The 15,744-nt window shown below is 55.4% G+C and overlaps 1 protein-coding gene across 1 annotated transcript; it reads left to right on the top strand.

The window, feature by feature from the left end:
• The first annotated feature begins 433 nt into the window (after positions 1-433).
• On the top strand, positions 434-3,675 carry CLEC4G (C-type lectin domain family 4 member G). Its single transcript, XM_014861978.3, has 9 exons — positions 434-493; positions 825-926; positions 1,287-1,340; positions 1,528-1,590; positions 1,759-1,863; positions 2,160-2,249; positions 2,465-2,613; positions 2,734-2,849; positions 3,132-3,675. The coding sequence occupies exons 1-9, from the start codon at positions 439-441 to the stop codon at positions 3,268-3,270; spliced, it is 873 nt and encodes a 290-aa protein (XP_014717464.1). The 5' UTR covers positions 434-438; the 3' UTR covers positions 3,271-3,675.
• The last annotated feature ends 12,069 nt before the right edge of the window (positions 3,676-15,744 follow it).

Raw genomic sequence — 15,744 nt, 5'->3', positions numbered from 1 at the left:
GCCACGGCTGAGGGGCTTTCTCAGGAACCAGCAGGGAGGGGCCAGAACGTGGCCTGTTCAGCGTGTCTCTCTCAGAGGAAGGCCAGCCCCAGGCCTCTAAGACATGGGACCAAGCTCCAGAGTGAGGCCCCAAAACCAGCCTGGAGATGTTGCTGCAGCTCCCAGGCCACGGAGGATGGAACTGCACACACACACACACACACACTCCCGACCCTTCCACTCTCTCAACCCCCTTCCACCTCCAACCCCCACTTCCCCCACCCTAGCCTTACCCCTAGCCAAGCCCTGCCCAGAAAGGGCCCAGCGCTGTGACTGGCCAGTGGGTCCCTGGTACCAGGAATGAAGACTCAGGAGATGGGAAGGAAGGAAGAGTGGGTGGGGCGAGGGAGGGAGGGGGCTCCATTTATATCCGAGCCCTGGGCTGGGAGTCAGTTCATCATGGACACTGCCCCGTACTGCAGGTGGGGCGGCGGGCTCGAGGAGGCCCTTGGAGGTATGAGCAATGGGACTGCCTCACCATCCCCCATGGGTCACACTCTGGCCAGTGGTTTGGGGTTTGATGGGGGAGGGGACAGGAACAGCCAAGAGGAGGCCCAAGAAGTGGGTGCAGGAGAGACACCACAGGTCCTGGAGCCAGCTGGACCTCAATTCAAATTCCAACTCTGCCACTTGGCAGCTGTGTGGCCATAGGCACATTACTTAACCTCTCTGATTCCCAGTTTCCTGGGAGGAACCCAAGTGTCCTGGGCTCGGTCCTCAGGGCCCAGGGAACCAGGATGGTCCCGGAGCAGGAGGGACCCAGGATTCTCTCTGTGTTATCCCAGGGTCCTGGGGACGCTGGGGAAGGAGACTTCTCTTCCTGGTCGTGTCTCTCATGGTGGCCACAGTCCTGTGGGCTCTCATTCTGACTGTCTTATTTTCCAAGGGTGAGTGACAGCATAATGGGGGTAGCGGAGTCTGGCCCCCATGAGGACGTAGACCTCTCCACTCCGGGTGCACCACCTGGGTCCTGGATCCCAGACCCCTGCCTGGGTCTGAGTATGAACACGTGTGAACAGTGTGTACATCTTCGGACTGTGTGCATCCACATGTGTGTGCATGTGCATGCATGAATGTGTGTTCATGTTCCCGGGTGTTTGTTTCCCCTCGGCGTGAGTGCACATCATGGGCGCTGGACGTTTGCCTGCCCCCTCTGTCCCTCCCAAGACAGGGGGCCCCAGCCCCCTGGGCGAAGGGACAGTTCCCGGGTCCCCAGGGGCCGCGCCAGCAGGAGCCTTTCTCTGCAGCCTCCACAGAGCGCGGGGTGCTGCTCGGCCACCAGGACCTGCTGAGGACAAACGGTGCGTGCAGAATGGGGGCTCCCGGGTCCCCGGGGTGTGCGGGGCTGGAGAGCCGGGGACCTTGGAGACCGGTAGTGTTTGAGTGGGGACACGGCGATCCCTGGGGCTGGCCCAGGAGTGGGGAAGCGTGTCCCGTCAGTGCCCTGGTGTGACCTAGTGTGCGTGGGGCGGACGGGGGTCATTTCAGCTTCCAGGCAAACGGCGGTGCTGGCTGCCTTGAAGGAGAAGGTCTCGGTCTGCAATAGCTGCTGTAAGACTTGAGGGCGGAGAGGGCGGGGCTTGTGGGCTGGGGGCGGGGCTTGTGGCCAGGATCCCAGGAGGCAAGAGGGCGAAACTTGTGGCTGGGTTTGAGGTAGGTGGGTGGGCGCTGGGCTGGCTGGTGTCAGATGTCGCGCCCCCATCCTCCCACCCTTCCCAGGCCAGGGGACGCAGGCGCAGCTGCAGACCGCTCGCACCGAGCTTGGGGAGGCGCGGGAAAAGCTGTTCCAGCAGGAGAGCGCCCTGAAAGAACTCAGCGAGCGCGGTGAGGGCGGCACAGCGCCACGACCCCTTATCCCTCCCCGCGGCTGTCGATTCACGTCCTGACCCTTCTGTTACCCCGACCCTATCCTCTGATCCTGACCCTGACCATTGGAGTCTGACCTTGACGACAAGTCCCAACCTCAACCACAACTGGACCCTACCCGGCTACGACAGTCCTTGACCGCGATGTCATTCTTGACGGTGACACTGCCCGCAGACTTGAATGCTGACTTTACCTAATCGTGACCCTGCTCCTGGCCCTGACCCAGCTATAATCTGGCTTCCTTGACCTCGCAGTGACCCAGGGCTTGGCCGAAGCAGGTAGAGACCGCGAGGACATCCGCACGGAGCTGCTGCGGGCGCTGGAGGCGGCCCGGCTCAGGAACAGTGAGCAAGACCGAGGAGGGAGGGCAGGGGGGAGGGGACAAGGGGGCCCTGCTCGTGGACCTCTGGGATCCCTGAAACGCACGGACCCGCCCTTTGACCTTGGCCTGTTCTCTGTGACCCTGCCCGGGGCCCGAGGGTCCCATCCCTCCCCCGTGCTCTTCTCCGTGCTCTCCACCTGGGAGCAATCGCCCTCTTTGACCCTCGTCACCCCGCAGGCTCCTGCGAGCAGTGCCCCGCGTCGTGGCTGCCCTTCCAGGGCTCCTGCTACTTTTTCTCAGAGATAACAGCCACGTGGGACGAGGCGCAGCGCAGGTGCGTGGGCGCCGGCGCGCACCTGGTGATTGTCCGCGGCCTGGAAGAGCAGGTGTGCAGGGCGCAGCGGGAGGCGGGAGGAGGGAGGCGGAGCGCACCGAGGGGTCGTGGCCTTGGAGGTGGGCGGGGAGAGCGGGGCGCACAGGGCCGGTTCATCTCCCCTCCCACCCAGGGCTTCCTGAGTCGGAATACGCGAGGTCGCGGCTACTGGCTGGGCCTGAGGGCGGTGCGCCGTGCGCGCAAGATCCAGAGCTACCAGTGGGTGGACGGAGTCTCGCTCAGCTTCAGGTGAGAGAAGGTACACGGGGAGGAGGACAGATCAGACGGGAGGAGAAATGCTTTGCCCAGATCTCAGGGTCTCAGTTAGGATGGGCAAGCGGGTCCAGGAACTGGCTGAGGTTAAAGTCTGGGGGTTAGAAAGTTATATCCGGGATTCGTGGTTAGGTCGGACCCTCAGGGTGTCTAGGTTAGACCTGGGCAATAAACAGGCTAGACCCTGGGAAGGAAGCCTGGACCCCAGGGCCATCCTCCGTCTAGACCCCCAGCAACACCCATGCCAAACCCCTGCAGCTACTGGAACCAGGGGGAGCCCAATGACGCTCAGGGGCGCGAGGACTGCGTCATGATGCTGCGCACGGGGATGTGGAACGACGCACCGTGCAACAGCGAGAGGGACAGCTGGATCTGCGAGAAGAGGCAGAGCTGCTGACCCCGCCCAGTGCCCCCGAGCCACGCCCACCGCCGCACGCGCGCTGTCTGAGCAGCTCACGTCAAGGATCCGCCCACCACCATCGATTTTTTTTCCCCCCACCAACCACTACCGACAATCACGCTGCCTACCCCGGTCCAGGGGCTGCGCTCTGGGACCTCCGCTCCAGCTTGACTGCAACCCCTCACACATGGAGCTAACGTAGCCTAGCCGTCACCTCATCCAAAATCTCAGCTCCTTGGTCCCTGATCTCACCCTCTCTCCTTCCCTAGCCAAGGTCAGGTGACTGAGAAGGAGCTCTTTGGGGCGCTTGCGTGTTTCCCCAGCCTGAGAGGCCTCAAAGATAGGGCTTTTGTGAGCTGTCTTTGTAGCCCTAGGGGGATCAATAAAAGTTTGAGAAATGAATTCTGGCTCCGGGCTCTGGCGAGCTGTTCTAAGCTTTATTCTAGAGATCTGGTGTCCCTGTGAGTGACCCCAAACTCTCTAAGCGACCTCAAAGCCCTATGATGTCCCCAAACCCAGGGGTAACCTGCACTGGGCCAGGAGGGCAGTGGGGCTCTGGGGACACAGGAATGAGTCAGACATAGTCCTTACCCCCCAGAACCCCCTCATGCTGGTCTAGCTGGACACAGGAACCATGTGACTAGTGACTCAATGGAGAAATGCATGAAGGCGTGACAGGTGATGCCCTTGGAGGAGCCACCTTTGTCCTCAGGGACAGGGACTGTGCTGACATGCTGCAGTGGGGGCCCCTTTCCTTGAGGAGACTGGCACCCCATTGTGGAGATGACAAGGCCCTGAGGCGGGGGGGCTGCAAAAGCTCTTTTGCCATGGGCCAGCCGGTGGTGCAGCAGTTGGCTGCAAAAGCTCTTTTGCCATGGGCCAGCCGGTGGGTGGCACAGCGGTTAAGTGCACACATTCCGCTTTGGCCGTCCAGGCTTCACAGGTTCGGTTCCTGGTGTGGACATGGCACCACTTGGCAAGCCATGCTGTGGTAGGCGTCCCACATATAAAGTAGAGGAAGATGGGCACGGATGTTAGCTCAGGGCCAGTCTTCCTCAGCAAAAAGAGGAGGATTGGTGGCAGATGTTAGCTCAGGGCTAATCTTCCTCAAAAAAAAAAAAAAAGAAAAAAGTTGTAAAATGCTCTGTTGCCATAGATGGCAACAGTCAGTGTTCCAGGGGTTAGGACGTGGAATTTTCAGGGGCCACTACACAGCCTCACACAAGACGTGACCAATGACAGACTCACAGGTGGGGCAGCAGCCTGAGCACCTGCCTGGGAGCCTATGTGCTTGGTGAGCTGGGTGAATGATGATCTGAGGGACTCACATCTTCTAGTCCAACTTCCTAACACTCAGGTGGAGACTCCTGGTGGAGTGAACGCAAGAGAGACACATTGACGGCCAGACTTTCTGCCTGTCAGGTTGAGAGCAGGCAGTCAGGCTGAAGGTATAATGACAGGTATAGGGCAGTGCAGGCGGGCAGGATGGTCCAGGGGTTTCTCGTAGGGATTCAGCTGAGTGAGTGCTGGCTGTGGGCGAGGCAGAAGGACTAGACCCCGGAATTAAGCAGGAGCTGCTGTGGGATCCACCAAGGACCTAGTGTGCTCAGAGAAAGCCCTCTGGCTCCTGGTACCCCAGGCTCAGACCGTGGGATCCAGGGCCCAAGGGAGCGCCAGGTCAGGAGCCCAGAGAACAAGGTGGCTGGAGCGGGGACCCCCATCCTGCTGTCTGCACTCCTGGTCAGCTCACAGGTATCGACTGCTGGCTGCCTGGCTGTAACGTGCCAGCATAGAGCAGGTACACGAAGACCCTGGATGAGAGGGTCAGGGTCAAGCTCCCCCCTGTCTGGACTATCAGCCCCAGGTCCTCCTCCCTCCCAGATTCAGCGTCCCTGGGAAGAAAGGAGTCCCTGGAACCTAACCCTAATCCTGGAACAGACCTTGACCTTCAGTTGGCTTTTGTTGGCCTGGAACATAGGTCTTGCCAGAAAGACTGTAGTCTACAGGCTCATGGATGGTCCAGAAAGGAGCCGGTACGCAGAGAAGCCCTGTCGTGTTTCCCTGAGAGCCTGGCTGGGCCAGGTGAGCAGTCTCAAAGACAGACCCCTTTTCCTGGAGACCCTGAGCTCTCTGAGAGAGCCCCATAGCATCTGGGATAGACCCCTGCAACAATTGTGAGATTACTGTGATGGGCCCCTCTGTGCAGAAGGACGGTCACCCAAATATGTCCACATCTTAATCCCTGAATCTAGGAATGTCACCACATGGCTAAAGGGACTTTGCAAATGTGATGACACTAGGAGCCCTGAGGTGGGGAGATGATCCTGGATTATCCAGGTGGGCCCCTTGTCATCACAAGGACCCTTAAAAGGGAAAGAAGGAGGCAGAAGAGACTAGGGAGGGAGTCGTGGCTACAGAAGGATGGTCAGAGTGATGTGACATGAGGAGGACCTGATCCACCATTGCTGGGCTTTAAAGATGGAGGAGAGGACCAGGTGCCGAGGAGGCGTTCAGCCTTGAGAGGTGGGAAAAGGCAAGGAAAACCACTGCACACCTATGAGAATGGCCAAAATCGAGAACGCTAACAAAACCCAGGGCTGGCGCGGATGTGGAGCAACAGGAAATCTCATTCACTGCTGGTGGAAATGCAAAATGGTGAAGTGACTTTGGAAGACAGTTTGGCAGTTTCTTAAAAAACTAAACACACTCTCCCCATACAATCCAAGACTGGAGCTTCTTGGTCTTTACCCAAAGGAGTTGAAAAGTTGCCCACACGAAAACCTGCACACAGATGTACTCAGCAGCCTTCTTCATTGTTGCCAAAACTTGGAAGCACCCAAGATGTCCTTCAGCAGGTGGATGAGTAAATAAACTGTGGGACACCCAGGCAATGGGGTATTATTCAGTGCTAAAGCGAAATGAGCTATCAAGCTATGAAAAGACATGGAGGAACCTTAAATGCACATTAAAAGTGAAAGAAGCCTATCTGAAAGGGCTGCACACTGTATGATTCCAACTCTGTGACATTCCAGAAAAGGCAAAATGATGGAGACAATAAAGAGATCAGTGGTTGCCAAGGGTTAGCAGGGAGGAGGGGATGAAGAGTGGAGCATAGAGGATTTTTAGGGCAGTGAAACTCCTCTGTATGATACTGTGACGATGGATCCATGTCATTGCACATTTGTCCAAACCCATAGAATGTGCAACACCAAAAGTGAACCCCAATGTCAGCTATGGACCTTGAGTGATGATGACGTGTCCGTGTAGGTTCATCAATTGTAATAAAGGTACCACTCTGGTGGGGGATATTGATAATCCGGGAGGCTGTGCCTGTGTGCTGTGTGTGTGTGTGGGCAGGGGCCACGTGGGAAATCTCTGTGCCTTCTGCTCAATTTTGCTGTGAACCTAAAACTGCTCCCCAAAAATAGTCTTAACGACAACAAGAAAAGAAAGGAAATGGATTTTCCTGTAGGGCTTCCAGAAAGATGCCTCCGTGCCAACACCTTAACATTAGGCTAGTGAGACCAGTGTCAGACTTCCAACCTCCAGAACCTGAGTACTGAATCTGTGTTGTTTTCAGTCGCTGAGTTTGAGGTCTTTTGTTACAGCAGCCACAGGAAACTAATTCACGGGCTGCCCTGGAGCTCCCCATACTCAGCAGGAACCACGTACAACACAGCTGCCACCTGTGATGATCCCGTAACTCACTTTAACATGTCAGTGAGTGAATGTCCGCCCCCATAGATGCAACTCAACTCAACAAAACCCACTGGAAACATCGGTAATAAACTTTTCACATCCCTAACGTGGCAGTTACCTGCTGGTAATCTGACAACACACATGTAACTTACATTAACTGGAGTGGCCATGTGTCTCCGTTTGTCTCAAATTGTCCTGGTTTGCGATTGTCTTGGCTATACTTCTTGCTTTACAATTCTTTTTAACCTCCAGCTTAATGAGGTATGATTTACATACAATAAAAGGCACCCATTTATCACACCCGTTAGGATGGCATCTGCGAAAAAATGCGAACAGAAAGTAACAAGTGTCGACAAGAACGAGGAGAAATTTGAACCAGCAATGCCTCATTGCTGGGGGGAATGTAAAATGGTGCAGCCGCTATGGGAAACAGTATGGCGCTGCCACAAAAAATTAAAAATAGAATTACCATACGATCCAGCAATTTCCCTTCTGGGTCTATACCTAAAAGAATTGAGAGCAGAGTCTCAAAAAGACATTTGCACACCCGTGTTCATAGCAACATTATTCACAACAGCCAACAGGGAGAAACAACCCAGGTGTCCATTGGTGGATGGATGGATAAACAAAAGGTGGTCCATCCATACAATGGAATATTATTCAGTCTTAAAAAGGAAGGAAATTCTGACATGTGCTACAGGATGGATGAACTTGGAGGATATTCTGCTGTGTGACATAAACCGGTCACAAAAGGACAAATACTTCATTATTTCCCTTACGTGAGTTATCTAGAGTAGTCAAACTCACAGAAACAGAAAGTAGAATGGTGGTTGAGGTGGGGTGAGGGCGAAATGGGGAGTTGGTGTTTAATGAGCATAGACTTTCAGTTTGGCAAGATGAAAAGATTTTGGAGGCTGGTTCCACAACAATGTGAATACACTTAACACCACTGAAGTGTACAATTGAAAATGGTCAAGATGTGAAGTTTATGTTATCTGTATTTTACTCCACAATTAAAATTAATAATTTTTTTTGGTGTGGAAGATTGGCCCTGAGCTAACATCTGTGCCAATCTTCCTCTATTGTGTGTGGGACGCCACCACAGCATGGCCTGATGAGCAGTGCTAGGTCCGCACCCGGGATCTGAACCTGCGAACCCCCGGCCACCCAAGTGGAGCATGTGAACCTAACCACTACGCCACTGGGTCAGCCCCAATAATTTTTTTTTTTTTAAAGATTTTATTTTTTCCTTTTTCTCCCCAAAGCCCCCCGGTACATAGTTGTGTATTCTTCGTTGTGGGTTCCTCTAGTTGTGGCATGTGGGACGCTGCCTCAGCATGGTTTGATGAGCAGTGCCATGTCCGCGCCCAGGATTCGAACCGACGAAACACTGGGCCGCCTGCAGCGGAGCACGCGAACTTAACCACTCGGCCACGGGGCCAGCCCCAGCCCCAATAATTTTTTAAGTGCACACATTTCAAGCTTACAATTCAATGAGTTTTGAGAAATGTACAGCGGTGTAGCCACCACCACACTGCAGGCGTAGAACATTTCCATCCTCCCCTGAAATTCCTTCCTGCCCCTCTCAGACAGTCCTCACCCCACCCCTGCCCCAGGCCACCGCTCAGCTGCTCCCCATCACCATGGACCACACTTGTCATGTCTCCAATGTCATATGAATAGACTCACACAGTGTGGACTCTTTTGTGCCTGGATTCTTTCTCCAGGCAGAATTTTTTTGGGAGGTTCCCCCATGCTGTTGTGTGCATCTACAGTGTGTTCCTTGTCATTGATGAACCTTCCTCTGTTGTGTGGCTGGACCACAATCTGTGTCTCCATTCACCCGCCGATGGATGTCGGCATTGTCTCCAATGTGAGTTGCTATGAATTAAGCTGCTGCGAACACTCTTGTACAGATCTTTTTATGGATTTCATTTTTCACTTCTCTTGGGTAAATACCTAGGAGTGAGTCAGATCGTGGGGGAATGTTTATAAGAAACTGCCAAACCACTTTCCAAAGTGGTTGCACCATTTTGCACCCCCATCAACAATGTCTTGAGGCCCTGGTGGCTCAGGGTGGGTATTTTTGACCCAAGAGAGCCTTCAGCAGCTCTGGAACAGGCCCAGGGGGGTTTCTCTAGAGAAGAGCAGGAGGGGAGGAAATGCAGCTGGAAGTTGAAGCAGATCATGAGGGGAGGCAGGAAGCCGGCGGGAACATGGGCCTGATAACACGTGTTTTCACGGGAAGATAAGACTCAGGGGCTGGGAAGCAGGAGAGGGGGGCACTCTGCTACTTGGAATTACAGCCTCTGAACCAGCCCAAGGAGGAGATTGGAGAGAGAAGCCGGAGGGAAGAAGTGAGATCAAGTCTCCCGTGAATAAGGAGCCATTTCATGCATTCATGCATTCATTCTTTCATTTCTTCATTCAAAGCAACCATATTCTCACCCACAAATTCTTATTATATGCGGGGCAGTGGCATTCCAATGGAGGACAAGAGGTTGGGGTCTCTGGCCACAGAGAATCCTGAAAACCCTTGGGCTTAGCAGAAGCAGCCCACCCACAAAATGGTATAGACTCTATGAGCCCATTTCTATGAAGTTCCACAACAGGCATGCTTGCCTGGGAGCTGAGGTGGAGATTGGCCGAGAATGGCCTTGAAAGAACTTTCTGGAGCGATGGGAGTGTTCTGTACCTTGATGGGAATTTGGGTTCCACGGGTGAATGTATTTGTCAAAGCTCAAAGAAAACACTCTTGGGATCTGTGCATTTCATCCTACGCTATCTTCCTCAAAAGGAAAAAAGTAAAAAGGGTGGTCAACCAATATTGGAATCTAGTTTGTGTTCTGCATGCCGGAGTGTGTACGGGGAAGTGGACTGCTGTTGGCAACTTACTTTGAAATGCATTAAAAAATAAGATGGATTAAGGGGTGGATTGGTAAACAGATTCGTCATGAAGGAAGTAGAGGCAATATTGATTGTAGAATCTAAGGGTGGGTTTTTCACCCTAAAACTCAACTTTCCTGGTTGCTTGAAAATTGTCATAATGAAATGTCGGGGTTCAGGCTGGGGGTGCTGCCGTCTGGGCCTCACAGCCTGGCGGAGAGAGCAGGAGGCGGTGAGGAGGCACAGAAGGTGGTGTGCCCACCTGGAGAGGTCGGAGGTGGAACATTCTGGAAAAGCAACCCCCTCTTCCCCACACTTGTGGCCTGAGGGGTTAGGAGGGTGAGGGAAAGAGCATCTGCCTTGGAGAGGCCAAGGAGGCTTGTGCTGGGCGGCAGGGGGTGGGGGCAGGAGAGGCCCCTTCAGGCTTCCCTGCGACTCTTTCCCAGTGGGGGTCCCCGCCAACAGGCCTCTGAGTGACCACATGACCATGGTCTCTGGAACCAAGTCAGCAAGTCAGTGGTGACCCTGAAGCCCAGCCAGTGTTTCCTGAACAGACCGGCCCCACCCGTCACCCCACTTTCCAAGGAAATGGCCTTGGGACAGAGTTGCTTGTCCTTTCCAGCCTCATGCCTCCTCCTTACTAACCCAGGAAACCCCCTGGGAGCCCGAGGTGTCTTACCAGGTTGGCTGAGGGGTCTGGGGAAGCCCCCAGGGTGGAAGGGACACACTCTCCTCCAGCCCTTGGCGGCCCCTTCCCCGTCTTCCACAACATCGCTGGACTCTCCCCTCTTCTGTGTCCCCAGATCCGGTCACAGATGACTGGAACAGGTGAATTCAGCAGACGCCAACAGAAAGCACTGAGTCTGAAATCTGTGCTTGCCACTTACGTGCTGGGTGAGCCTGGGCATGTGTCTTTGCCTCTCTGTGCCTCAGTGTTTGCGTCTATCAAGTAGGAATAACACCAGCCACAGCATCTACCTCCTAGGGCGTTGTGCAGCTGAATAATGAGCCCCTGACCTTCTGTGGGAAAAGGGGCTTTGCAGGTGAGATGAAGTTAGGGATCTGGAGATAAGGAGGTGATCCTGGATTCCCCGGGGGCCCCATGTCATCACAAGGGTCCTTCGAAGAGGGAGGCAGGAGGGTCAGAGTCAGAGAGAGAGAGATGTGACAACAGAAGCACAGGCGGAGAGAGACGGGATGACATCACACTCCTCACTTTGAAGATGGAGGAGAGAGCCACGAGCCAAGGAATGTGGGCACCTCTGGGACCTGGGAAAAAGCAAGGAGCCGCGTCCTCTCTAGAATCCCCAGAAGGAGCTCAGCCCTGTCGCCACCTCGACTTCAGCCCAGTGAGATCTGTGCTGGGGACATTAACTTCCAGACTTCCAGCCAGTAAATTGATGTTTTTAAAGCCACCAGGTCAGGACCATTCCTTACAGCAGTCATGGGAAACTCACACATATACGATGCCTGTAAAGCACCTACTGTGCGCCCAGCCCTGAACCCTGGGCGGGGGACTAGGTGGTGACGATGGGCACTGTCCCTGCCCTCCAGGGGCTCATGATCTAGTGGGGTTCAGGCAATGAACAAGCAAACACGTTCACACAAAGAGGGGGCCACAGAGACCATTATAGGGGGGTCTGCGGCGCTAGGGGCTGCTTTGGCTGGTCCCCCTCCCCCACCCACAGAGAGCAGAGACCAGAGGATGAGGAAAGACCAGTGAGGGGGATCAGAAAGCAGAAAAGCGAGCAGATGTAGCTGATAGGAGTGAAGGAGGAACAATGCAGGCAGGCAAGCGGGCAGCCACACGGGGCCGCAGCCCAATGTGGCTTCGGCTTCAGGAAGTAGGGCTAACGATGTTCCCGTTTAGTGAGTGCTTCTTCCTCTCCAGTGTTGTGTGGACAGCTTTACACACACAACAACCCATGTGGGAGAATTGGGGGGGGGGGGGCGGTCACCACTCGGGGGTAGTGACCAGGTGCATCCAGCAGGGGACAGCACTCCTATGGTCCTGGCTGTCCTAGGGAACCAGCAGGCAGAATAGTTGGATGGAGTAGAAAAAGCACATGACCCTAGACCGAAGTCCCTAAGGGGCTGAGGGCCTGGGTCCTTGAAAGTGGGACCTGGGAACTTGGATTCTGGGTCCCTGAGGGTCAAGACCGGGATCCTGGCTTCCTGGGTCCCTCCGGGGCTGGTGTCCTGGATTTTTGGGTCCCTGAGGGTCAGGACGGGGGTCCTGGAGTCCTGGATCTCAAAAGGCTAGATGCCTGGATTTCTAAGGGTGGGGCATGGAGTCCTGGCTTCCTGGGTCCCTGTTGGCCTGGGCCTGGGTCTCTGAGGGGCTGGGGGCCTGGAGGGCTGGATTTCAGGGTCTCCAGGAAGGCGAGAACGGGAGTCCCTGAGGGTGGAGCCTGGGGTCCAGGATTTCTGGATCTCTGAGAGACTGGGACCCATCTTCCAGCCTGGTCTCCACACAATATCCCATCCTCTCATTGAACCTCGGGCATTCTCGGAGAGAAATCCCCAAATCTTCCAGCGCAGGCTGGGAATGGTCTCAGGAATCCCAGGATGGACTGGCTCAGCCCCCTGAGCCCTGAGGGGGGGGGGGGTGCGGTGCTGGGGTCTGAGGGCTGGAGGGAGCGGGCAGCGGGCCTGCGAGGCCCTCCAGAAGGAAGGCTGTGGACAAGCCAACCTCTGTGTCCCCCCTCATCATGAGCCCCCCTCCAACCTCTCCCCAGCCTCCAACAACACACAAAAACAAAACCAGCCAAGCTCCAGACTTCGAGGCTCCAGGAAGGCGAAAACACAGAGTCAGCCTCTTGCCCTTCCACACACACCCTCCCTCTTCCTATTGACCTGCTCTCTGCAGGGGTGAGGGGTCAGAGGTGAGTGGGGAGGGGTGCATGTGGCTGGAGGTGTATGTGGCTGTGAGCTCAGGGCCCCTCCAGAAACGGGGCCCAGTCCTGCCCTCTGGGAGTTTCCAGTCCAAGAGAGACCGATCCAGTGCAGCTCAGGGCTGGGCTCAGGGGTGGACAGAGGACTGCGGGGCTCAGAGGAGCCCCTGGCCTGCCTCTGCCGTCAGGGAGGCCTCCAGGCAAACTGGCGCTGCAGGCTAGCTCGGCACTCTGGGCATGGGAACCTGCCCGTGCAAAGGCCCAGAGGTGCGTGCGAGAGAGCACAGTTTGTGGAGTTCTGTGAGCTTGGGCGCTTGGGGAAGTGCCTTTGTGTGCTTGTAGGAAGTGGAGGGAGGTGCGGCTGGAGAGGCCGGCAGCGGGGGCCTTGAACTGAAGGTGAGGGAAGCTGGCACTCTGGGCCCACAGCAGAAGTGAGCCATGGAAGGTTGTAAACAGGCGGAAGATGTGGTCAGGTGGCTGCTGTGCGAGGAAAGGACTGAGGAGGGGGTGGCAGGAGACCAGACAGGGGGCTGCTGCCATTGTCCAGGAGAGAGGATGGTGGCTGGGGTTGGCGTCATGGAAAAGGAGAGACAGGACCCATCAGAAGATGAAGAATGTGGAAGGTAGGGCCAGGGAGGAGGCAGGGGGATGCCCGGGGCTCTGGCCCATGGCCGGGTGGTGGTGGCCAATGTTGTGCCCAGCTTGGGGCAAGGGTACCATCTGGGGTCACTCTGCTCCAGTCACACTGGCCTCCCAGATGTTGCTCCAACACACTATGCAGGGTCCCCAGCTCGCCACCATGGAGTAGGGAGGGGCCGCCACACAGGGCCTTGCATCCTGTTCCAGTTTGCACCTGCTGCTCCCTCTGCCCAGATACCCTTCCCCCTGATCTCTGAAGGCTGGCTCTCCCCTTCCCTTCAGGGACCCCAGTTCAAGCATCACTCACTCGGAGAGCCTTCCCTGACCCTCTCTTTAAGCAGCCCCTCTGTCTCCCTCCTCCCACTGCTTCACGTCACTTCACAGCACTCGCCACCATCGGACGTTTGCCCGTCTCCCCGGACAGAATGTCAGACCCAAGGGCAGGGATTTTTGTCTGCCGCGCTCCCTATCACAGCCCCAAGCGCCCATCACAGTGTCCAGTGCCTCACTGAATGAATGCATGCATGAATGAATGAATGAGTGGGTGAATCAATGCAGGAACGAATGGAGCTCAGGAGGTGGGGCTGGGCTGAAGGGAGAGATGCAGGAAGTCAGCGAGGACTGGGTGTTATTGGAGCCGAGGGCTGGTGGAGAGGCAGAGAGAGGTCCTGGGGGTAAACTGAGGCCGGCAGAGGGGAAAGAGAGCCGAGTCCAGCAGGAGGACGGCTGGTGGAGGAGCCCGGCTTCTGTCGTTAACCTCCCCACGAAACAGCTCTGCAGAAGACCGGCAGAGGGTGCATGCGTGTGTCTGTGTGAGCGTGCACGTCTGTGTGTCTGTGTGTCTGAGCGTGTGTTGCATTCTGTGTTGCGTGTCTCTGTATGTCTGTGCATTTTGTTGGCATGTGTTTCTCTGCATTTATATGTGTGTTTGTGTATGCGATTGTGTTGTGTGTGTAGCTCTGTGAGCACATTGGGTGTGTTGACCTTATTTCTGTAGTTGGATTGTGTGGTGTTGAATCTGTGTGTTCACGTCATGTGTGTGTTTTGTGTGTACTGTCCGTGTGTCTTGTGTGTACTTGTGTGTGTTTCGATGTATCTGTTGGTATCTGTGTGTCCCTGTGTGTGTGCTGTGGGTGTCCGTGGTTTTATTGTGTTGTCTGTGTGTGTGTGTATGTTTATCTGTGGTGTGGTTGTGTCATGTGGTCTTTATCTTTGTGTATGTGTTGTGTAGATGTCCATGGGTTGAATCTGTAGTTTTGTTGTATTGTGTGTTGGTGTGTGTTTCTTGTCGCTTGTGTTGCATCTGTTTCCATATGTTTGTCTGTACTTCTGTGTGTATCTGTGTGTATGAATTGTATATGTCTATTGTGTGTGCGTGTGGTTTTATTTGGTTGTGCGTGTCTGTAGTTTGATTGAGCCCTGCGGTCTATATCTTTGTGGATGTGTTGTATAGATGTCTCTGGGTTGTGTCTGTTTGTGCTCTTACTGTGTGGTGTCTGTGTGTGTGTTGGGTGTGTTGTCTGTAGTTCGGTAGCGGGGTGCCCGTCAATCTGTGTGTGTGTGTGTCTCTGTGTATTTGTGTGACTCTGTGAGTGATGGTGTGGCGTTACTCCAGGTGTGTGTGTCCGTGTGTCTGCGTGTTGGGGGCCCCACCACCCCCAACCCCCCCCACCCCTCACCCTAGTGACTCGCAGCAGCTGTCGATTGGGCTCAACTCCAGTTCTTCAGAATTCTCACTTCCCCACAGTGGGGGGGGCCGCTGTGAGAGACTGTGAGACATCCGGGCGGGCCGGGGAGGGGACACTCGGACCCCTGAGCTTCCAGGGCCAGGAGTCCAGTGCCCTCGTCTGTGGGGGAAACTGAGGCCCAAGAAGGGGGGAGACTGCTTAAGCCACATGGTCAAGGTCGGGGGAGGCCACAAGGCCGCTGGCCCCTCTCTGTCTTCCCCTCCAGGTCCGGGGACCTCTGGGAGAGGAAGACGTGGATTTCCCCTGGCTGGGGGCGGGGGGCAGGGTACCAGCCGATGACTTCGAGGTCACAAAGTCCCCTGCGGGGACCTGTGGCAGCAGGAAATATTTAGGAGAAAAGTCCAGCAGCCGTCTCTGCTTCTCCCAGAGTGGTCTGCTCAGACGTCACCCCACGTCCCTCAAGTTTCTGAATCATCCGGTCTGAACCGGCTCTCCCCCCACCCCCACCGGCTACCCCCGAGCCTGCTTTCCACCAACAGCAATTGTCCTGTGGATTTGTGGACTTCAACCCGGTTTTTATGCTGCCCCGGGATGGACCTTGAAGACATGATGCTCAGTGAAATAAGCCCGTCACAGAAGGACAAATCCTGTGTGATTCCACTCAC

The sequence above is a fragment of the Equus asinus genome, chromosome 20 (genome assembly GCF_041296235.1).
Source record: "Equus asinus isolate D_3611 breed Donkey chromosome 20, EquAss-T2T_v2, whole genome shotgun sequence".
In the NCBI taxonomy this organism is placed as follows: domain Eukaryota; kingdom Metazoa; phylum Chordata; class Mammalia; order Perissodactyla; family Equidae; genus Equus; species Equus asinus.
Note: the sequence above shows the minus strand (reverse complement) of the source record. Positions and strands in the feature narration are given on the sequence as shown.